Source organism: Bufo gargarizans, chromosome 4, assembly GCF_014858855.1.
Source record: "Bufo gargarizans isolate SCDJY-AF-19 chromosome 4, ASM1485885v1, whole genome shotgun sequence".
Taxonomy (NCBI): domain Eukaryota; kingdom Metazoa; phylum Chordata; class Amphibia; order Anura; family Bufonidae; genus Bufo; species Bufo gargarizans.
Window position 1 is genome coordinate 243,697,126 of NC_058083.1, and position 24,477 is coordinate 243,721,602.

Here is a 24,477-nt window from a genome sequence, read left to right on the forward strand (position 1 = left end):
CCATAATAGAGCACCTAAAGATGTAAATGGAGTCTTACTGTACCTCCATACGCTTCTTTATTTTTTTCTGTTAGATCCTATATAAATCCATCGTATTGTGCCATGTTTTATGTTCTGTTTTGGTTGCCACCAGTGTTATTTCCTGTTAGTGATATTTTCTTCCTTGCTATTTCTTATTTACTTCCAGTGACATTCCAAGGATCCCAGAAAACTCCCATCCGCCATTAGAATCTAGTAAGTGTTTTTTTTATCATTTATGTTAAATTAAGGCTACATGCACACGGCCGTATGTGTTTTGCGGTCCGCAAATTGCGGATCCGCCTAAAAAAAAACGGATGACATCTGTATGCCATCCGTTTTTTGTTTTTTTTTGCAAATCCATTGTAACAATGCCTAAAACGGACAAGAATAGGCCATGTTCTATTTTTTTTGTGGGGCTACAGAACGAAAATAACGATGCGGAAGCACACGGTGTGCTGTCCGCATTTTTTGCGGACCTATTGAAATAAATGGGTTTGCATCCTATTTAAAAAAAAAAAACAGAATGGACATGGAGCCAAACAATGTGCATGTAGCCTAAATGTGCGACGTTAAAGGGGTTTTCTGGCGATAACAAAATTTGGCTTAACAGCAGGAAACATGTTAAAGAACTATAATAAATATGCAACCTGTTAATTTGCTGTGTCTCTGGACCAGCGGCTCTAGAGTGGTGAGGGATTCAAAGGGGTTCTCTGGGAATTATTTAAAATGACTGCCAGCAACCTGTCCTAGAATTTGAGCAGGACTGACTACATGTATATGGAGTATATGAAACTAAGTTTTAGTTGTAGAAATGTCTGCAACATATCTGCCACGTTTTACTATTCCCTAACACTATACATTTTGTTGCTACAGTATAAAAAAAAAAACACATAAGCAAATGTACATTTACAAAGACGACCATGCCTGATATCAGATGTCGGAGTGTGGAGATGTCACTGCATCCCTAGCATCCAATTTTTCTCTTGGTTTATGTTTTTTAGTCACTTTTCCTAATCTAGTTTCATTGTGCTAGCCATTCATTCAATGCACTTTTTGTTCAAGGTTCTAGTTCCTTTGAATCTCAGAAGATGGATAGGCCTTCAATATCTGTAATATCTCCAACTAGTCCTGGAGCTCTTAAAGATGCACCTCAGGTCTTGCCAGGACAGCTGTCTGTAAGTATTTATGTTACTAGAGGATATACAGTTTCTGTCTACAGAATTATGTGTGATAACGTCAGAAAGATTGCAATATCTTAAAGGGGACATCTTACAAACAGCCCAAATCATATGTCCTACTAGTTCATATGGACATGATAGAGTTAGGTCCTCAGTCCATGGCCCACTCTATGAGCCATAAAACAACTCTATTCGGCGCACACAAAAAAAGGACAGCCATTAATGTGAACGGCCACTGTGTAAGGATCCATTCAAACGTCCGTGGTGTGTTGCGGACCCGCAAATCGCAACACACCCGGCCGGCATCCCCTTCAGAAATGCCTATTCTTGTCCACAGCTGCGGACAAGAATAGCACATGTTCTATCTTTTCCGGAGCCGCGGACCAGAAGATCAGGACCGCGCTCCGCAAATGCGGATGCGGACAGCACACTGTGTGCTGTCCGCATCCATTCCGTCCCCATAGAGAATGAATGGGTCTGCACTGGTTCTGCAAAATTGTGAAACGAATGCGGACCCATTTGCGGACGTGTGAATGGACCCTAATACTATTACCATGTATTGAGTGCTGCAAGGGAAATGCTTTAGCTGTTTTCTGGGGACTGAACCTGGTGGGACGAACACTCCAGGGACTACGTTTTGAAAAGTTTACTTTCTGATGAGACTACCCCTTTATTTCAATATTTGTCTCTGCAAACAGCATGGGGTATAGCGGTGTCCTTTTTGTAGCAGAGAATAACAGTGTGACCCCTGTCTGTATCCCCTGCCCTTTTTAGATAAAACTTTGTGGTGGTCAGAGACCTTGAGGTGTACACTATCCATGGTTGGTAGTGCAACCAGGATATGCACCGTGAAAAAACTGATCACAGCTGTATGAGCGATAAATTCACTGTGTGCTTTATATCCAAACATTATATCCTGAGGGGATATCTCAATCCCGACATCTAAATGACTAATTATGACCATAACAGATTGTCTGCATTGATTATTCTGTCTAATAATCTAAAGAATACTTATATGTGAAAGCATCCTAGAATTATTTTTATTTTTAAAGGGAACCTGTCACCAGTTTTATGGTGTCCTAACTAAGGGCAACATAAATAAGAGACTGATTCTCTTAGCAAAATTCTTGCTCACTTTAATTGACCCAGTCAATCTGTCAACATCTTGTATTGAAAAGCTCCAGCTCATAATGATGATTCCTGAATATTCACGAGCTCCTGACTCTCCCCACCTTCCTGCTGCTGATTGACAGTTATTTTCCATATGAATCAGCAGCAGGTGGGCAGGGGAGTGGCTATATATCTGAATTAAAAAAACACTGGACTCAATGATGTCACGCTGGACTCAAATCAGCTCATTAGCATGCGGCATGTGGCATCTTTGTGTGTATATTATGAGGTAACCATCTGTCACACCAGTAAGTGAATACATCTAAGGCACTTTTTTAGTAGTTAATGATTGTATATAATTAGTTAGATTATAATCAAATATCCACATGACATGTTACCTTTAACTGCCTTATAATATTTTCTAAGGATGCTTTTATTAAGTGAATTGTACATTATGAAGCTATTTTTGATGGTGCAATTTTAAAGCTAATCTACAGATGGATCCATGACATGACAAACAACAAATTTGTGGCAAAAAATCCACCTGTGTACACGATGTGTATTTTTAACGTGTGGACATAGCCTATGAAAAAGTGTCATTGTTGCCAATCAGTTAATACATTTTCATTTTCAAACATACTTTGAAAAATGAAAACTTGGAATTTGATTGGTGCACTATGGACTCTTTTTTTTAAATTTGTACAACAGTTTAATGCTTGAGGGAACATATATGTATTCATTGTAATGTAACACTGTGTATGTAATTAGAATACTGTTATTATACTGGTAGTAATTACATTTCATTCACATCAGGTAAAATTATTGTATGATAAAGTAGAACATCATCTAATAGTCACTGTGCTACAAGCAATAGATCTCCCACCGAGACCAGATGGGCGCCCCAGGAATCCTTATGTAAAAATGTATTTTCTTCCGGATAGAAGGTAAGAATGCATCTTATTTTTATAATACTTGTTTTTTATGCTGTCACAACCTATAGATGACCTTCATAATGGCAAGTTTTGTTTCTGAGGCTTGGGACACTTTTACACCATCAGTTTTTGGTCTGCATTTTCATAGGAATTTATAAGTCAAAACCGGGAGTGGGTCCAAAATCAGAGGCACAAATCTTTACACTATACTTTGTCTGGGTAGAATCTACCCCTGGTTTTGTCTTGCAAATGCTGATGCCAAATACTTACCAAATACTGACCATGTGAAAGTGGCAGGCACCTTCTTGATAAAAGATGTGTTGTGTTTTCCTTATGTCTGTTCAGTCAGAGGAACAGAAAAAAAACCCAAAAAAAACAACTGATGTTTTATTTTAAGCTTAAGTTGTGGTCAGTTCCCATTAGTTTGTGTCAGTTCCATCAGATGGTAGTTATTTTTGATGATAGAAAAAGTACAACAGAATTTTTCTTCCATCAAAAATAACTGATGGAACTGAGCACAACTGATGCTCACAATAACCCATTCAAGCAAATGGGTATTAAAACTAATCCGCCCCACTGCCCCCTCCCATTCTTCTGTTCCTCTGACGGGACACAAGTATAAAAGTACCGCCTGAGAATGGAAGCAGCAGACTGCAATCTTATGAGTTGCCACTAGATGGCAGAGAGTAACTGTCCTCTAAATTGTCTTTTGGCAGCGATAAAAGTAAGCGGAGGACCAAAACAGTGAAGAAAAGCTCCGAACCAAAATGGAACCAAACATTTGTTTACTCCCATGTACATCGTAAAAATTTTAGAGAACGAATGTTAGAAATAACTGTATGGGATCAGCCAAGAGTGCAAGAAGAGGAAAGCGAATTTCTTGGAGAGGTATTCCTTTCAGATCACAAAATAGATGGGGATGCATCTAGTATATGCGTATGATAAAAGCATGCACACCATCATCTGTATTAACCTTCTTTCAGTTAGCGTTTTTAGGCTATATATACTGATTTTACTTTTATAAGGCTGGCAACCTAGGCAATCATTGTGCTTTGTTGGGGCCAACAACATGGCGTACCTGGGTGTTTTCCATCTGCTAAATTGATGTAGTGAAGTGTTAGCCATAGACCACCACATTCGTTGCTCTGCTAAAAATCCCTCACCTGTTTTCCATAAGTTGTGCACCATGGATGGGAATATGGGTAACAGCTTACGTGTGATCTATCACAGTGTTCCTCAACTCCAGTCCTCAGGGCCCACCTGTCGGTCATGTTTTCAGGACTTCCTGAGTATCGAGCAGGAGATATAATTAGTGTCAATGCATCAGGAATTACCACAGGTGTGTATTTTGTGGGGTATTCTCAAATCATGACCGACAGCTGGGCCCTGAGGACTGAAGTTGAGGAACACTGATCTATCAGATATATACAGCTCTAGTATTTATTTTTTAGGTAAGAGAACTGCAACCTCTCAAAGATTAACAGATTTACATAATAGTTATAGCTATAGTTATGCCATCAATGTCTGAACAGCAGAGTTTTAAAGCTGAGCCTGCCCACCCTGGCAATGATTAAAGGGCTTGTCTCACCTGTTTGAATATGCCACCAATGTCAGTTAGGTGCGGGAGAGCGCACCACACATGCCCGGCTGCTGTCCCTTCACTTCTATGACAGCGACGAAAATAACCAAGGGATGAGCTCGGCTATTTTTGGCACTCCCATAGAAATTAATGGAGGTGGCCCTCTCTTTGGGAGCTTTGTTCTTGAGATAGATGAGGGTCCCCGAGGCGGGACTAGCACCTATTTGACATAGGTGACATACCCTAGCGATATGCCACCAATGTTCCAGGTGAGACAAACCCTTTATGGGGCAAGGGCACAAAAAGCTTTCCCACTGTGAAGAGCGTCCCTGGGTGGCTGTAAAAATGCTGAAAGTGGAGTCCCAGCAGTCATATGTGCTTGTCATATGTGTGCTTATCATAAAGAAACCAATTTTATCATACACATATATCTCACAGAGCAATGCGATCTAAATAGAACATATTACCATTTAATGATCTGCAGCATTGCTGGAAGTTATTTTCCTATTTGGACTAAATGCATTAATATAAAAGCCAAAACTATTCTGGTTTCGATAACTAAATGAATGAATAAATAAATCGGACTGGCAGTAGTTACTAAAGCTGAAGAATTGTCTATTATCTATTGACTAGGAATTATGTTTTTCCCATATTAGATTTTCTTCATAAGTTTAATTTCTCTATTGGATTATAGGGTTTCTGGACTGCATCTATTAGCGAGGAGACTCAATTTGAAACATCAGTAGTTTGTTCTATTATTGTTCCTAAATAATCTGCTTGTTTAGTCCCTTTCTTTTTTACTAGCTCAGTCTTTATATCGTTACATTTCTATCATATGCTTGCTGCGGGGTTCTGTATACTCTGATATGATCCATTCAAATAATCCACCAACATATTGTTCCCTTCCAACCCCAAAGGGGCTCAAATGTTTATATATATATATATAATATTAACACAAATAACATTATTTTACTGTTTAATTAGAACCTGCCAAAAAGAAAGGCTCTATTCATACCATACCGATGAGGTATGCATTTGCTGTTGTATGCCATTACGGCTGTATACTGAACATCTGTCTTTGAATTTCATTGTTAAAGAACATGTACCTTACGTCAACCACCCGTCAGAAACAACTTTACATGAATCAATATTACAAACAGTAATAAGAAACATTGTAATATATCTTAGTAGTAAAAAGGCCTCTTTCTCCACTTATAAGCTACATCTTTTTTCCTCTTTATTTATGGAGAAGAAACAGATAATCAGCTTGTGGAGAGATCAGTTTGTAGTTAATGCCCATATATCTATTGGAGGTCTCATGTTCTCCTTTTCCTCCTTCAGTGCAGTGATCATCCTGATAGCTCTGGACAGAAGAATATAGCATGCACCCTAAGTGATGCACTAGAAACGTATAAGAGCGATCCCGTAGAAAACAAAGGGATCAGTTCCGGATTCAGTTCCCCTCTGGTGTTTTCTCCACCTCGCCTGAGGGAAACTGAACCGGATGACTAGATATATGTGAAGGAGGCCTTCCACACTGGTCTTAATTTATCCCACGCTGGTGTCAGATGTGCCACATGAGGCATATATATTTAAATAATTGTGGTGCATCTCCATAGGTTCGTCTGCCCAAACTGAAACCTATGTCAGCAAGGGAGTTGGTGTAGATTTCATGTATAGTCTACACACCTTTCCTGGCATAGATTATAATAAATATGCTGGGCCATCTAGTCCTACACTACCTACCTCTACGCCTACTTTTTAGAAAAGTGATGAGTGCAAAGCCCCCAAAAAGTCACTGAATTTTATGCAAGCAGGGCATCTGCCAAACTGCAACTTTTTGCCACCAGTTCTCTGGCCTACTAGTTTATAAAGAAAATTAGAAAAACACTATGCTAAAGTGTGCTAAACAATGTTCCAGTGTGCTAGTACAGGGGGATGATATCAACCTGGTCCAGATGATTTGATGATTGAATTACTTAGATTTAGAGTTCCATGCTGAATTGACAACATTCTCTCCCTTTTATTGACATATTGATTATATTTTTTTAATGTTGTGTAAAGGAAAACTGGCTTAGTTGCCCCTAGCAATCAACCAGGTAGAAGTGGAACTATAGTAAGTGCTCACCAACAAAATCCATACTTTAAATCCAGTCCATTTAAAAACAAGGTCTTGCAAACACGAAACGGACAAGGATTGAGTCACCAGCATAATCTTTATTTTTGAGAGTTTTAATATTAGAGGACATTAAAAATAATGATATTTTATTCTTAATTAATATAGCATGACATATTCAGCAACACTTTACAATCAGAGAAAATATGTCTAGATCAAATCAGACATTACAGAGTAACAAAATAATCCACAAATCAAATATAGGCTACTTTCACACAGGATCCAGCAGGGCTCAGCAAAAACGCTTCCGTTACTGATAATACAACCAGTTGTATTATCTTTACCATAGCCAAGACGAATTCGTCATGAACTCCATTGAAAGTCAATGGGGACAGATCCGTTTTCTATTGTGTCAGAGAAAACGGATCCGTCCCCATTGACTTGCATTGTGTATCATGCCGGATCCGTCTTGCTCCACATCCCAGGACGGAAAGCAAACTACAGCATGCTGTGGTTTGCGCTCTGGTATGAGAACGGAATGGAATGCATTTTGGGGCATTCCGTTCTGTTCAGTTACGTCTTGCCCCTATTGACAATGAATGAGGACAAAACAGAAGCTTTTTTTTTCCGGTATTGAGACCCTATGATGGATCTCAATACTGGAAAATATTAACGCTAGTGTGAAAGTAGTCTTAGAGTTGTAAGAGCTTGCAATCTATGAGGAAATAAAGGTAGAAGGTAGAAATGCTTGATTTCTACAGTGGTCTAGTCATCTTTTATATTATCAGGGTAGTAAGCATACATCTGCACGAGACAGTATCTGTGTAAGTACAGATCTGATATGAAGGGCATTTATGTGCTAGGAGGGTGGGGGATATTGTTGGATGAAGTGATCAGATAAGGTATATTGTATTAGGGGGTAAACGGCTCGTTTGGACAAGTAGACAATCGTTACAATTTGAACATTCATGGTGGACGATAATCGTGTATTATGAATGTACAGTTGTGGCCAAAAGTTTTGAGAATGACATAAATATTAGTTTTCACAAAGTTTGCTGCTAAACTGCTTTTAGATCTTTGTTTCAGTTGTTTCTGTGATGTAGTGAAATATAATTACACGCACTTCATACGTTTCAAAGGCTTTTATCGACAATTACATGACATTTATGCAAAGTGTTAGTATTTGCAGTGTTGGCCCTTCTTTTTTAGGACCTCTGCAATTCGACTGGGCATGCTCTAAATCAACTTCTGGGCCAATTCCTGACTGATAGCAATCCATTATTTCATAATCACTTATTGGAGTTTGTCAGAATTAGTGGGTTTTTGTTTGTCCACCCACCTCTTGAGGATTGACCACAAGTTCTCAATGGGATTAAGATCTGGGGAGTTTCCAGGCCATGGACCCAAAATGTCAACGTTTTGGTCCCCGAGCCACTTAGTTATCACTTTTGCCTTTTGGCACGGTGCTCCATCGTGCTGGAAAATGCATTGTTCTTCATAAAACTGTTGTTGGATTGTTGGAAGAAGTTGCTGTTGGAGGGTGTTTTGGTACCATTCTTTATTCATGGCTGTGTTTTTGTGCAAAATTGTGAGTGAGCCCATTCCCTTGGATGAGAAGCAACCCCACACATGAATGGTCTCAGGATGCTTTACTGTTGGCATGATACAGTTCTGATGGTAGCGCTAATCTTTTCTTCTCCGGACAAGCCTTTTTCCTGATGCCCCAAACAATCGGAAAGAGGCTTCATCGGAGAATATGACTTTGCCCCAGTCCTCAGCAGTCCATTCACCATATTTTCTGCAGAAGATCAATCTGTCCCTGATGTTTTTTTTGGAGAGAAGTGGCTTCTTTGCTGCCCTTCTTGACACCAGGCCATCTTCCAAAAGTCTTCGCCTCACTGTGTGTGCAGATGCGCTCACACCTGCCTGCTGCCATTCCTGAGCAAGCTCTGCACTGGTGGCACTCCGATCCCGCAGCTGAATCCTCTTTAGGAGACGATCCTGGCGCTTGCTGGACTTTCTTGGACGCCCTGAAGCCTTCTTAACAAGAATTGAACCTCTTTCCTTGAAGTTCTTGATGATCCTATAAGTTGTTAATTGAGGTGCAATCTTAGTAGCCACAATATCCTTGCCTGTGAAGCCATTTTTATGCAACACAATGATGGCTGCACGCGTTTCTTTGCAGGTCACCATGGTTAACAATGGAAGAACAATGATTTCAAGCATCACCCTCTTTTTAACAGGTCAAGTCTGCCATTTTAACCCAATCAGCCTGACATAATGATCTCCAGCCTTATGCTTGTCAACATTCTCACCTGAGTTAACAAGACGATTACTGAAATGATCTCAGCAGGTCCTTTAATGACAGCAATGAAATGCAGTGGAAAGTTTTTGGGGGGATTAAGTTAATTTTCATGGCAAAGAAGGACTATGCAATTCATCTGATCACTCTTCATAACATTCTGGAGTATATGCAAATTGCTATTATAAAAACTTAAGCAGCAACTTTTCCAATTTCCAATATTTATGTAATTCTCAAAACTTTTGGCCACGACTGTACATAGTGACTGAACAATTATATTAAAAATGCTTGTTCAATGCTTTTCAAATTGTTGATGTGAACAAGAAAATCATCATTTGTTGTTAATTAACTGTGGTAATGTAAATGTGCATCATGTGACCTTTTGGTGATAGTCACGATGACTAGAACTGTCCGAGCGCAGTCAGCGATCATCGTTTAAGCAAGTGTACGATGTGAAATGTAAACAAATTTGTATAAGATACTCCCTGCATGTTAATGTTTGTCCTTGTCATTGACGTTGTCGGTAGGTCACTTGTGTCTTCAATCACCTGAACGATTATCTACTCATCTAAATGAGCCTTTAGATTAGGGAATGTGATAAGCCACCCTAATGCGATTTAACAAAACTGGTATAAAGAAAAACTGGCTTAGTCACCCCTAGCAATCAATCAGATTCCACCTTTCCTTTTTCAGAGCTCCATAGAAAATGAAAGGTGCTATGGGCAACTAAGCGAGTTTTCCTTTACACCAGTTTTGATCAATCTCCCCTTTTGTCTTTTAGATCATGCTTAAAAGAATTATCCTGCAAAACATATTGATCACCTATCCCTAAGATAGGTGGTATTTATTGGATCGTTTTGGGTCCGTTTGCTGAGACTCCCTTCAACTCTGAGAACTCTGAATCTGTTAGTTCCATAGAATTGAAGAGAGCGGTGGACCAACATGTGCTCTACCTCTTCATTCAGAGAGGGGATCGCTGCAGCCGAACCCTCCACAACCTGATATTTATCACCTATCCTATGTATAGGTGATACATACTGTACTTTTGTGGGATAACTTTTAAAACTGTGGAGTCAACAAACTTGACCATGTTTTTTGTATCGTTATATTGTCATGTGTACTTCTAACACTCCGTGTGGGATAAAACCACCAATATCAGCTGTTACATAGATTGTTCAAGTTGAGTTTTCGGTAGCGATCATCACTCATGAATCATGGCTGGTTATTTGGCTTCCCCACTCATAGTTTAACTTTCCTCTCAGATTCTCATAGAGCTAGAGACTGCACTATTAGATGATGAACCTCACTGGTATAAACTGCAAACACATGATGAGTCTTCACTACCTCTGCCTCAGCCATCACCTTTCATGCCAAGGAGACATGTACATGGAGAAAGTTCTAGCAAAAAATTACAAAGTAAGTACCCTGTTCTCAACAACGTCAAGTCTGCTTATTACTGTGTGCATAAACCGTCTTGTGCTTCATGAAATGACCACCTATGGTTTGCTGTTGTACAGGATCTCAGCGAATCATTGATAGTGACTTCTCAGATTTTGATGTTGATGATGGTATTGGAGTTGTGCCTCCAGGTGCGTTGGTAAAGGCATGGTCCCATCTCTTTTTGCTTTCTGCTTCGTTTCACTAATCTAGATTCCAGTAGGATGTTCATTTTGGAGATTCAGTGTATTGTGGAGACTATTCTAATGAGTAAAGAACATCATTTGATTTGCGTTTTCTGCAACCACATGTTGAATCTTTTCCAAGGTTTTGATTCATGATCAAAGTGGTAAATTATGGGGATAATAAATATTCAACTTCACAATGCTCTGAGCTAATAAATGCAACATTATTTCTAGAGCGTAAACACCATGGCATCAATTAACGTTCCAAGACGCATAGATTTGTCCTGTTTCACTGTTCTGCTTGTTGAATTAACTAGTCTGTAGTACTCATGAAACTGCTGCTGCACGGAAGTGTTAACAGTGCATGATGCATGGCTGCCAATTTATATTTTGCCATTAGGATATAAAATAGAGATTTTAATATAGCACCACACTAATGCTTAAAGGTATGGCTTTCAAACCTATCCCAAACCTCTCCCATAACAGAAATTAATATCATATTCATTGTACAGACCATAACAATTAAGTGCCTTTTACATACTGCAATAAAGAGTTATGACACAGTATGGCGCCACCTGGTATTCCTAGTGTATAGCAACGTGCATGTCCATCTACTGAGCTGTGTAATGCTAGTCACACATGCTGGGGCAATCTCCCCACAGCCAGTATTCTGCACAGTGACTCTCTGTTCACTGCGGAGCAGCCAATACAAATGGCTTCATGCCTTGCTTGTGAGGGAAGGAGTAGCATGGCACTATATAGCTGAGAAGGCTCCTTCTGCATATAGAGTTTGCTGCCAGAGGGGGAAGTAGACTAATTCTGTCCAGAGCCACACAGTTTACCAACAGAACTAGGGGAGATACATGAAAGCAAAATATGATGATAATGATATTTTTATGCAAGTTCCATGATGCCAGCACATAAAATGACATTGAAGATTGTTTTTCCATTTGGAAATGTACAGATGAAACTCAAAATTTGAATATCGTGCAAAGTTCATTTATTTCAGTAATGCAACTTAAAATGTGAAACTAACATATGAGATAGACTCATTACATGCAAAGCAAGATATTTCAAGCCTTTATTGGTTATAATTTGGATGATTATGGCTTACAGTTTATGAAACCCCAAAGTCTCAATTTTGATGTACCCTTTGCTCAGGGGGTATGGATTAATTAGCTGACTAGAGTGTGACACTTTGACCCTAGAATATTGAACCTTTTCACAGAATTCAAATTTTAAGCTGCATTAACGCAATTCCTTTTAATTTTCATTACTGAAATAAATGGACTTTTGCACGAAATTCAAATTTTTCCAGTTTCACCTGTAAATGTAAAATGCTAAAAAAAAAAATCAGGTTTGACAATAATCATATAATAAATGATCACATAGACTAAAGAATACATCTAGTTGGTTTATCAAGTTAAAGAGGTATTCCCATCTCAGACATTGATGCTACCCGCTGTTATATCCAGAACAGAGGCCCCGGAGTGAAGGAGAGTGAACTACGCATGCTCTCCATTCACTGATAAGGTAGTTCCAAAAATAGCCAAGCTATTTTCTAACGCCCCATAGCAGTGGATGAAGAACACTCCACACATGCATGGCCACCTCTCCATTTATCGCATTAGGACTGCCCGAAATAGACGAGGCAGCGCTCAACTATTATCAGAACTCTCACAGTGGTGAACAGAGGGTGGCTGCAAATGCACGTCTGCTCTCCATTCACTTCGGGTGCCGTTTTCTGGAGATAAGAATGGGTCCCAGAGGTGGGACCTGCACCTATCTGACATTGATGGTATATCCCCTTTATCTGTAGTCTGGTGTTCCCTGTTGCCAGCTGTTTCAGGCAAGGCTAAGGCTGACTGAAGTACGGTACTCTTCCATGGGATTACAAGGAGACCATACACATTTGTGCCACTGTGATCCCAGTTATCTCACACATTTCCCATGCCAACTGAGAAGTAGCAAGTTAATTAAGTTAAAAAAATACCAAATGATGTCATAAGGGGACTATCACAGTAAGATATCTTTACCTATTAACTCTGTGCTAGGCTTCATAAAAGGTCAGTCATTTGCAAAACCTGGAGGTAAAGAATGTTTCATAGATGCCCCAAAATCATGGCTGACAGGTGTTCTTGAAAAATGTAGTTATCGAGGATGGGTTGTTATCTGAGGTTGTTTTGTGCCTTGGACTATCGAGTATATTACTAAATCTTGTATAATCCCATTGGAAAAACAGACTTCAGAACTGCATGCTCTATTGAGAGTTATGGTAATAGGTTTGAAAGCAAAACACTGGAATTAAATTATATTAATGCTGTTATTGTGCTTTGTATTTGCTTATTCAATGTGATATAGTGATATACCAAACTTATATATGATGTATGCCTATATTAATCTGTACATAGACCAACATGCAGCAAATTTAATGGGGTTTTTGATACTTTGATATTGACGACCTATCCTTACAATAGGTCATCAGTATCAGTTTGGTGGGGGTCCGGCACTCTGCACCCCCACTGATCAGCTGCTAGCAGGAGCTGCAGCCATGGGAACAAACACAGTTTACAAAGCCGGAAGCAGACAGCTCTGTACACTGTGTAGTGGCCTTGCCGGGTTACCATTCACTAGAATGGGGACTGAGCTGCAGTAACACAGCATGGACACTACACAGTGTACCGACCTGTCTACTTCTGGCTCCTTATACTGTATTTGTTCCAGTGACCATGGCTCCTACCACCAGATGATTGGCAGGTGTCAGACAGTCAATGATCTGATATCGGTGACCTATCTTAAAGATCATCTGTATTTGGAAAATTAATTTAAAAAAAATTCTTGTTGCAAAGTTTAATTTTTGTTTGAGCCAGAGATTTGTAAAAAAAAAATAACAAACCCAAAACTTGTTATTGTCGTTATCTTTTTATTACCATATATTTTATGATTTTATAATTACACTGTAGTTTTAAAATAAACAAAGGGTGTTCATCCTTCTTATTAGGGGATTAACCCACGAAAAGTATTTCTCAAATATCCTCAATAGTTTTTGTGGGATAATCCCTCTAACTGGGCTGTGCTCAATCAGTGTTGTCAGAAGACTCATCTCTTTATCCCTAGTGAATTGTGCATTTCAAACATTCAAATGCTAAAGCCAATTTCATAGAAAGCCTATTAACCAATGAAGTATGGGAAAAAACTGGAGTACTTGGAGAATTCCCACGCAAGTACTGGGAGACCATAGATGCCAATGAATCCCAACCAAGGGTTTCAGTGCTGCAGGCCACATTGTAAACCTCTGAGCAGCCAAGCTGATCATGGCTGGTGTTTCAATAACTGAAACTGCTCTATTGGACTGCAGAAAACTAGCTAAACAAGGCTGCAGAAATGGCACTAGTAGAGTAGATTGGAGGGTGCAGGTGCTTACTGTGCCCTATTGCACTGTGTGACAGAAGGAGCTGTATGTTGCACCCTCTTCCTCATTCTGTTGTTGGGAGAGGAGCAGTTCTCATCTTCTTACTCTACACCATAGTCAGATTCTATAGAGACAGAAAGGATGTGTGTTTCTTCTAAGATAACTCCCAATCAAAGCCAACCCCCTGCTTTCATAAGTTGACCAAACCCCCTGCTTTCTACATGAGCAGACAATCTGTCCCGATCCCTTAATCTGAGTCACCTCGTCTCGGTCATACAGACACCAAATATGATCAAGTTATGCTTTCCAGAAGGCCAGATCCTGAATCCAGAGAAACGCCCCATGTTCAGTATGGCGTGTATAGACTCTCCCCGAAGCCCATGTCAGGCTGGACACAATTATTAGGGTTTTGAGAATGTGGGTGTTATGAGGTCGGAGTTATGGCTTCTGATATTATTTCATTCATCTATTGAATGGGTTAGACCACCCGCTGGTCTAGCAGACAGCATGTCTGGGGTTGCTCCTCATTTTTAATATCTCCCTTCCAGGTCTTGATTAGTGTGCCAAAATGGCTTGTAATTAGCAGGCCAGTGTTAAATAGAGCTTCCTATGAGAAGGTGGAGTGTCTCACCTAGTTTTCAGACTGGCTGGCACCTAGAGGTACAATTTGCATTTACTTAATAGATCAACAGCCACTGCTATACAATCAGCTATTGATAATACTTTTAGGACAATATGAAATCTATCTATCTATCTGTCTATTTACCTCGGATTTCGTTACACTATCCTTGAGACAATTGCTGCTGTCTTCTACCTCCTCCTGCCATAGTACAATAGCAGCCACCCTACTGATAAACCTATTGTAATTGAGCTCACTGGGCTTACCTCTTATCTATAGTAGTGTGTCACTAGTTTGAGTGCAGACTTTTCTGTGCCTTGCTGCACCTCAACGATGAAATTAAATTTACTGCAGATTTTTACTCACTCTAAAGTAAAGAAGTTAGAACTAAGGTCTTTGTTAAACTGCATCTGACAATCTACCACCAGATTCTGGGCAATATTGGTTTGTATATTGCCCTATATTGTTCTACTGAAATACAGTGGCGTATCTAGAAATGACTGGGCCCCACAGGAAATTTGTGAATGGGGCCCCCCTCCCCCAGTAATTTTTTCGCAACCCCTTCCTTTCACGCCGCCCCCATTCCTGTGGCTAGTAAAGATCGCTCTCTCAGTCCAGGCCCGGCAGCTGTTCCATCCGTTTCCTACACTGTCTATACTGTCACTGTATATCATTTCATTGTGTAATACTGTTGAGGGGGCCCTGACAAAATCTTTTAGTCCTCCTCCTCCTGGATGGGCCCCCTTCTGGATCAGGGCCCCAAAGCAGCCGCTTCCCCTGCTTCCCCTATAGTTACGCCCCTTCTGAAATAACTAGGTTTGCTGTCTTCTGACTTATTGATTGGGATCCTCCATCACTATAAAATGTGGTGAATTTCTTGCTGAACTTTCCCCTTCGTCTTATGACGCAATGATGAAGAGACCCCCTCTTCCGAAATAGGAACCAGAATCACTTAAAGGGGAACCTCCTTCTTATCCCCAATTCTATTTCCTGTCCTGGCAGGGCAAAACGAGTTGTGTTTTATAAAATTATTTAATAAAACCCTGTTAGGGTTTACTGCTTTATTATAGGGCTGACGTCCCAAACAGAAGATTGATAACAAAAGTATCTGCCACTTTAAAGCAGGGATGCCCAACTTGCAGCCCTCTAGCTGTTGCAAAACTATGACCTCCAGCATGCCGGACAGCCTACAGCTATCAGCCTTCAGCAGGGCACGTAGTATTACAACAGCCGGAGGGGCGCAGGTTGGGCATCCCTGCTGTAGAGGGCCCATTTTTCACAGAGCCCCTGGTGGTGGGGATAAACTGGGCTGAGGTGTCACTGGTCGCACCTCCAGGAAGGTCCCAGTACACATGGCACCTACCTACAAGGAACCATGCTGGTGCAAGCACCAGCAGAACAGACAACAGAACTGGAACCCAAGCAAACACAGGACATGGAACAGACAACAAGACGAACGAAAACCAGCACAGAAGCAGATGCCTGGACCCCAAGCGGAATGGAAACATGGCGGTCTCGGGCAGAGCTGCACACAGACTAGAGATCCTCCCTCCGGAGAACCCAGGGGCCCTCTCACGAAGGCAGTACAAACACAGGAACAGAAGCAGTAAGGCACTGCAGGACAGACAAGGAACAGACTAGATCAGAAGCAGTAGGCACTGCCAGGCTGGACAAGGAACAGGCAGGATCAGAAGAAGTTTAGCACTGCCAAGCTATCAGACACAGTTAGAGCACTGCTAGGCTAAACATAGACAGAGTAGATCAAGGCACAGAAAAGGTACAGAAGATCAGACAAGGCATGGACAAGGATAACAACATCATCACAGGACAGGTAAAGAAGATCAGACAAAGCAACAACATCAATGCATTATCAGACGACACCACAAACAAGGCAAATGGCAAAAAAAACTCGGTCAGCAGCAAGGGGCTACACCCAGTAAGGCACAGGAAGGACTGTCCTCCTGGGTGAGCAGCAAGATGCAACACCCAGCAAGACATTGACCTCAAGCCCCACAGCTCACAGATAGATATAGCTGGATAATGAGGGCACCTGATAAGCCACACCCAGGAACAGACCAGGGAAAGTTAACCCCATCAGAACCAAACAGGGAGGGGAGCCTGCATGAACAGAGAAGAGAACACACAGACGGCAGAACAGGACGTTGTCCCTGTCAACCAGCATACACGTGGAGTCAGGGTCCATTCACACGTCCGGAATGGGTGTGGACCCATTCCATTCTCAACGGGGCAGGAATGGATGCGGAGAGCACACTATGTGCTCTCCGCATCCGCATTTCCGGAGCGCTGCCCTGATCTTCCGGTCCGCAGCTCTGGAAAAAAGACAGACACGGAAGCCACAAACACAGGCCACAGTTCACACACACCATCGCAGCCAGCACGCAGCCCAAAGCAACCAGCATACAAAGGTCTCAGCCTGCAGCCAGTACGCGATAGAGCCTGCAGCCAGCCTGCACGGCCACAACTGTCACAGTGAACCGCACCGTGACAGCTATATGGGTGACAGCAGTCGCAATTGAGACTGAACCCAAAGCAAAGGGGCCAACAGTGAAGTTATTGTAATATCTGAGACCTGTGTCGTTTTCATTAGGTGAGACTGCACATGCCCAAATTACAACAGTTAAACCTCAGTTTACTTACTTTCCTCACTCCCAGATCAGGTCCTCTTCTGGTTGCTGCTGCACTAAGTCCATTTTAGAATAAGCACGTTGTATGTTTCACACTGACAACATCTTCACACTGAATGCCACCGGGACCCTGTGTGGCACCTCGAGCTAAAGGGGACCCAACCTGAGAGTAGGGGTCAGTAAGTACATGTAGTGGTCTGGTTTGAGATCTGTATTGATTTTGGGGTCTGGTGTGTGACTGCAGATTTCTTTTGGGGTATGTGAGTATTCAGAAAACTTTTGATATGTCATAGAGACATATCAAAAGTTTTGATCAGTGGGGGTCTGAGTACTGAGACCTCCACCGATCACTAGAACGTGAAGAGACAAGCGCTCACATATCGCACTCTTTCCTTGCTACAGGAGAGGAAGCAAGACAGACTCAATAGAAAGTCTGTGGGCCCATCTCACTTCCATCTCCTGCAGTGAGAGGTCTGCATTAATTTTATGGTCTGACCTGGGATCTGAGTAGATTTAGTGGTCTTATCTGGGGTCTGATTCTTTTTAGGGTCTGGGATCTAAAATTATTTTGTGAACTGGCATGAATTTAATTTGGGGTCCCGTTTTGATGTCTAGACTAATTTTAGGATCTGGTCTGGATTAATCTCGCTGTCTGTTCAGGTCTATTCTGGGATCTTGATTAACTTTGGAGTCTAGTCTGGGGTTTATATTGACTTAGGATTCTACTCATATGTTGTATATACAAATGTATACAGTGTGGGGTTTTGGTTTTGTTATAGGCAGTAGGCTTAGGAGAGGGAGCCCGAGCACCACCTTTAGACAAGGACCCATGAGCTTTTAGCTTAACCTCTGATAGAGGAACAATTCATCCTACTTTTATTATATACTAATTTATTCCATTATTGTAAGGAACTGGTAAAGAGATATTTTTATATCATTGTATATATTTTGTATAGCTATATTTGCATGTCAAATACAAAAAGAGTCTGATCGTGTTTAGTTGTGTTAGATGTGATTAGTTGTCTGAAAATAGAGTTGATGCTTATATGATTCTTAGGGCGACGCCATACAGTTTAGTGGGGTATGATTTTGTCTTATTAATCTTTACACTACTTGCCCATTTTACCCATTTAATCTTGTAAATGGACTCCAGAAGTTTAAAGTATTACCAGGTCTTATCCACTACACTATTAGTTAAATCTAATTTTTTTGTGTTGAAAATTTTTGTATTGCTAGGCTCAAGGTCTAATACTAGGCAAAGCCGATCTACAACATTAACAGTGCCGGAACAGCAAAGAGTGACTCATCATCGTTCCCGTTCCGTATCTCCTCACCGTGTTGATGATCAGGGCAGGACCCGCTCACGTTTACCAAATGTGCCATTACAGAGGTATGCTATGTCATTTTACCATTTACACAGCAACGTATGTTCTTTGCCACTCTGCTTGTTGCATTTACTCTATACTCCTAAATGAGTAATTAACACTTTTTGTAGAACCTTGTTTCATCATAATTCTCAAGAGGCTTTTCCAAAATATAAAGCCCATTGTTTTAATAATTGTGGTGATATGATTATACACATGTCAGTGGTACTGATCTCTACAACTCCTTAAAGGGGTTCTGCCATGAAAAATATTCCATATTTTTCAAACCAGCACCTGTATCTGAATATTTTTGTAATTGCATGTACTGTATTATTTGACTATAAGACGCACCAGACTATAAGGCACAGCGAGGATTTGGAGGAGGAAAATCTTTTTCATCAGACCTCAGGGAAGAGCCCCAGTCCTCATTCCTACTCCCATTCTGCATCAGACCTCAGACCAGACCCCAAAATCAGACCCACATGTTCCATCAGTCCTCAAATCAGTCCCTGAGACTCTCAGGCTAAATCAGCCTCAGATAAGACCCCCAGATCCCCACGCTCCATCAGCCTCAGATCAAACCCCCCAGCCTCAGATCAGACCACCATCAGACTCATACCTCTTAGATCAGGCTTTAGGCATGTTCAGTGATTTAGTTTTGCCAAAGGTTCAAGACCTCTCCTTTAACCACCTCAGGACCGCCGAACGCAGGATTGCGTCCTGGCGGCGGTCCGGTTGTTTCTCATGGACGCGCCGATGCATCCTCTCGCTAGAGGCGAGATTTCCTGTGAACGCGCGCACACAGGAGTGCGCATTCACAGGATCGGACGGTAAACCAGTGGATCTACAGCCTGCCAGTGGCGATCATTCGCTGGCAGGCTGTAGATGCGATTTTTTTTTTAACCCTTGAAAGGTATATCAGACGCTGTTTTGTTAACAGCGTCTGATATACCTGCTACCTGGTCCTCTGGTGGTCCATTTTGCTTGGGTCGACCACCAGAGGGCAGAGGCAGCTCTGTAATAAGTAGCACCAAGCACCGCACCACACTACACTACACCCCCCGTCACTTATTAACCCTTTATTAACACTTGATCACCCCCCTGTAAGGCTCCATTCAGACGTCCGTGACAAAAAATAAAATCTCACATGAACTCACCATACCCCTCATGACTCCAAATGCGTAAAAAATTTTTGAAATTTATATTCCAGACTTCTTCTCACGCTTTAGGGCCCCTAAAATGCCAGGGCAGTATAAATACGCCATAAGTGACCCCATTTTGGAAAGAAGACACCCCAAGGTATTCCGTGAGGGGCATGGCGAGTTCCTAGAATGAATTTTTTTTTTTTTTGGCACAGGTTAGCGGAAAATGTATATATATGTTTTTCTCTTACAAAATCATTTTCCGCTAACTTGTGACAAAAAAAGGAACTCGCCATGCCCCTCACGGAATACCTTGGGGTGTCTTCTTTCCAAAATGGGGAACACATGTGGGGTATTTATACTGCCCTGGTATTTTAGGGGCCCTAAAGCATGAGAAGAAGTCTGGAATATAAATGCCTAAAAATGCCCTCTTAAAAGGTACTCATTGGAATTTGGGCCCCTTTGCACACCTAGGCTGCAAAAAAATGTCACACATGTGGTATCGCCGTACTCAGGAGAAGTAGGAAAATGTGTTTTGGGGTGTATTTTTACATATACCCATGCTGGGTGAGATAAATATCTCTGTATAATGACAACTTTGTATAAAAAAAATGGGAAAAGTTGTCTTTTACAGAGATATTTATCTCACCCAGCATGGGTATATGTAAAAATACATCCCAAAGCACATTGCCCCACTTCTCCTGAGCACGGCGATACCACATGTGTGACACTTTTTTGCAGCCTAGGTGCGCTAAGGGGCCCAAATTCTAAAGAGCACCTTTAGGATTTCACAGGGCATTTTTTACGCATTTGGATTCCAAACTACTTCTCACGCTTTAGGTCCCCTAAAATGCCCGGGCAGTATAAATACCTCACAAGTGACCCCCATTTTGGAAAAAAGACACCCCAAGGTATTCCGTGAGGGGTATGGTGAGTTCATGTAAAATTTTATTTTTTGTCACAAGTTGAATATGAGACTTTGTAAGAAAAAATAAAATCATTTTCCGCTAACTTGTGACAAAAAATAAAAACTTCCATGAACTCAATATGCCCATCAGCGAATACCTTAGGGTGTCTACTTTCCGAAATGGGGTCATTTGTGGGGTGTTTCTACTGTCTGGGCATTGTAGAACCTCAGGAAACATGACAGGTGCTCAGAAATTCACATTTTTGCACCATAGTTTGTAAACGCTATAACTTTTACCCAAACCAATAAATATGCACTTATTGCATTTTTTTATCAAAGACATGTAGAACAATAAATTTAGAGAAAAATTTATATAGAAATGTAGTTTTAATTGAAACATTTTACAACAGAAAGTGAAAAATGTTTTTTTTTTTTGCAAAAATTTCAGTCAATTTTGATTACTATCAAAAAATGTCAGCAGCAATGAAATACCACCAAATGAAAGCTCTATTAGTGAGAAGAAAAGGAGATAAAATTCATTTGGGTGGTAAGTTGTATGACCGAGCAATAAACCGTGAAAGTAGTGTAGTGCAGAATTGTAAAAAGTGGTCTGGTCATTAAGGGGGTTTAAAGGAAACCTGTCACCATGATTTTGCGCATACAGCTGGGGACATGGGCTGCTAGATGGCCGCTAGCACATCTGCAGTACCCAGGTCCCATAGCTCTCTGCGCTTTTATTGTGTTAAAAAAACGTTTTGATTGATATGCAAATTACCTGATATAAGTCCTGTAGCCGGAGATGAGTCAAGCGGAAAGGAGCCCAGCACCGCCCCGTGTCCTCCGAATCTCCTCCTTGCTGGCTGACGTCACAGAGCTGGAGCGCCGAAATCTCGCGATGCGCGAGCTAGCGCATGCGTAGTTCGTTCCCTGTGCTGATGCCAGTACAGGGAATGAACATGATGCCGACACTGCGCATGCGCTATCTCGCGCATCGCAAGATTTCGACGCTCCAGCTCTGTGACGTCAGCCAGCAAGGAGGAGATTTGGAGGACGTGGGGCGGTGCTGGGCTCCTTTCCGCTTGACTCATCTCCGGCTACAGGACTCATATCAGGTAATTTGCATATGGATCAAAACAGTTTTTGTAACACAATAAAAGCGCAGAGAGCTATGGGACCTGGGTACTGCAGATGTGCTAGCGGCCATCTAGCAGCCCATGTCCCCAGCTCTATGCACAAAATCATGGTGACAGGTTTCCTTTAAGCTAGGGATGCTGAGCTGGTTAACTACCCCTGCTAGTACATTTTAAGGTAACATATAGTATGTCAATTTTAAAGACATTTTCAGCAGATCTAATTTTCTATATGCTGGTGCAAGTATACACCAAAATAGGGGTACATGTAAACAGTACAGGCATGAGCAAAGCATTTGAGGTCATTGCACATGGATGGATTAGTACAGGAAACACTTCGATGTATGTTAAGGGGACTCTAAAGTATTAAAGGATAGGTCATCAGTATAAAAATCTTGGAAAACCCTTAAAAAAAAACTCTTTTAAATAAAATTCAAAACCAAAAAATATTAGTAAGAATTCCTACATATTAGTAAGAATTCCCTACATACCCTGCTTTCCCCGTCGTGTTTGATGATTTACAACAGGCATCCATTTTGTCCATCTCAAACCACAGATCAGACAAGTAGGAAGCTTTGTGCAGCAGAAAACTTCCACCTCTGCTCTGTCTACAGTGGAAGACCAGCAGGTCGAACCCAACCTATTTGATCAAATGTCGCCTCAGTGTTATTTTTGAACAGAAATTTGGTTAATTAGAGGAGAGGAACCCTTGTCTTTTTCTGCCTGATTTCTGTATGATTATTAGTTCCATGCAGATAATCTTGCAGACTGACAGAGGACTGAATAGAGAGATTGTAAAGAGGAAATAGGATCATATTGAGAACATTTAGGGTAAATGCACACCTAGCGGAATTGCTGCAGATTTTCACATTTTGAACATCTGAATTCCGCGGTAAATTACAGTACAACACATGTGGGTGACATTAAGGGCTCATGCACACGGCCGTTGGTCGGCTGTTCCGTGCATTGGGGACCACAATTTTCGATCCCCAATGCACGGGCAACATCTGTGCGGATTCCGCAGACGGATCCAGAGCCATTCAACTTAAATGGGTCCGTAGTCTGTCCGCACCACAAAAAAGTAGTGCATGCATTACTTTTTTGCAGTGCGGAGGCACGGACAGAAACCCTGCGGAAGCACTCTGTAGTGCTTATTGTGGGGTTCTGTGCCTCCTTTCTGCACCGAGCTTCTGGGTTTTGGACCCATTCAAATGAATGCGGGCCGCAATACAGGCACGGCCAGGTAGCGGCCATATGCATGATTCCTAAGACTCTGTTCAATTCTCCGCTATTGTTATGCTCTATCTTAGGAGCATTACAATGAAAATCCAGCACATAATGGACACCAGTGCCCCATTGACTATAATGGTGTCCAATGGGTTATTGTCATGGTGTTATTTTACATCACATGTTTTCTCTGGTTGTTTTAAAGGGGTTATCTGGGAATTAATATTGATGAACTATCTGCAGGATAGGTCATCAATAGTAGATCAGTGGGGGTCTGACTCCAGGGACCCTTCCAATCAGCTGTCCTAGACCATGTGACTTCACAGTAAATCGGCCACATGGCCTAGTTGCAGATGAGCCCCATTAAAGTGTATGGGGCTGAGCTGCAATACCAAGCACAGCCGATGTACAATGGACAGCACTGTGATTGAAAAGCTGCCAGGAGCCTTCAAAGGTCTAGTGAGCGGCTTCCTGAAACTGCTGATTGGCGGGGGGTACTGGGATTTAGACCCCTGCCCATTTGATAATGATGATCCATCCTGAAGATAGGTCATCATTATATTTACCTGGATAACCCCTCTAACAGAATCTGTGATGGAGGTTCCTAATATTGCCTCATCCATATGTTGCATTAAATTCCTGCATGGAAATCGAACTGTGGTGTTGATTTTTGTCAACCATAATTTTCATTCTTTTCAGTGTAGAGGTGTGAGAACCGCAGGGAAATTACACAGACGGATAAAATACACTGCATTGCACCTACCAGTAGAGTTGCAAGACACGTTCTTAATAGTGTGTATGCAGTGGTGTGCCTAGGGTGATTGGCACCCAGGACGGGTCCTTTCTCTGGCACCCCGCCCCCAATACTTTAAAACTGTTGTACCCCTTCACAGTAGTATTGCCCTCATTGTACAACCTTCACAGTAGTTTTATACAGATATGTGCCCACATATACAGTAGTTATGCCCACATTGTGCCCTCCTCACATTAGATATGCCCTCTCTGTGCCCCTTCTTTCACAGTTGTAATGCCCTCTTTGTGCCCCCTTCACAGTAATAATCCCCATTGTGCCCCCTTCATGGTAATAATCCCTATTGTGCCCCCTTTATAGTAATAATGCCCACTGTGCCCCCTTATTTAGTAATAATGCCCATTGTGCCCCCTTCACAGT

At 41.5% G+C, this 24,477-nt stretch overlaps 1 protein-coding gene across 10 annotated transcripts in view; it reads left to right on the forward strand.

Annotated features, from left to right (window-relative positions):
- RIMS1 (regulating synaptic membrane exocytosis 1) overlaps positions 1-24,477 on the forward strand; it is a 400,438-nt gene that overhangs the window by 164,910 nt on the left and 211,051 nt on the right. For 9 of the 10 annotated variants that reach the window (XM_044292436.1, XM_044292439.1, XM_044292440.1 and 6 more), the window contains 6 exons: positions 188-234; positions 1,084-1,196; positions 3,123-3,253; positions 3,958-4,129; positions 10,501-10,654; positions 18,773-18,926. In XM_044292436.1, the coding sequence (XP_044148371.1) occupies positions 188-234; positions 1,084-1,196; positions 3,123-3,253; positions 3,958-4,129; positions 10,501-10,654; positions 18,773-18,926 (771 nt within the window). Of the gene's footprint in view, positions 1-187; positions 235-1,083; positions 1,197-3,122; positions 3,254-3,957; positions 4,130-10,500; positions 10,655-10,755; positions 10,828-12,270; positions 12,274-18,772; positions 18,927-24,477 lie in introns of all 10 variants that reach the window. The other variant, XM_044292437.1, reaches the window with a different exon arrangement.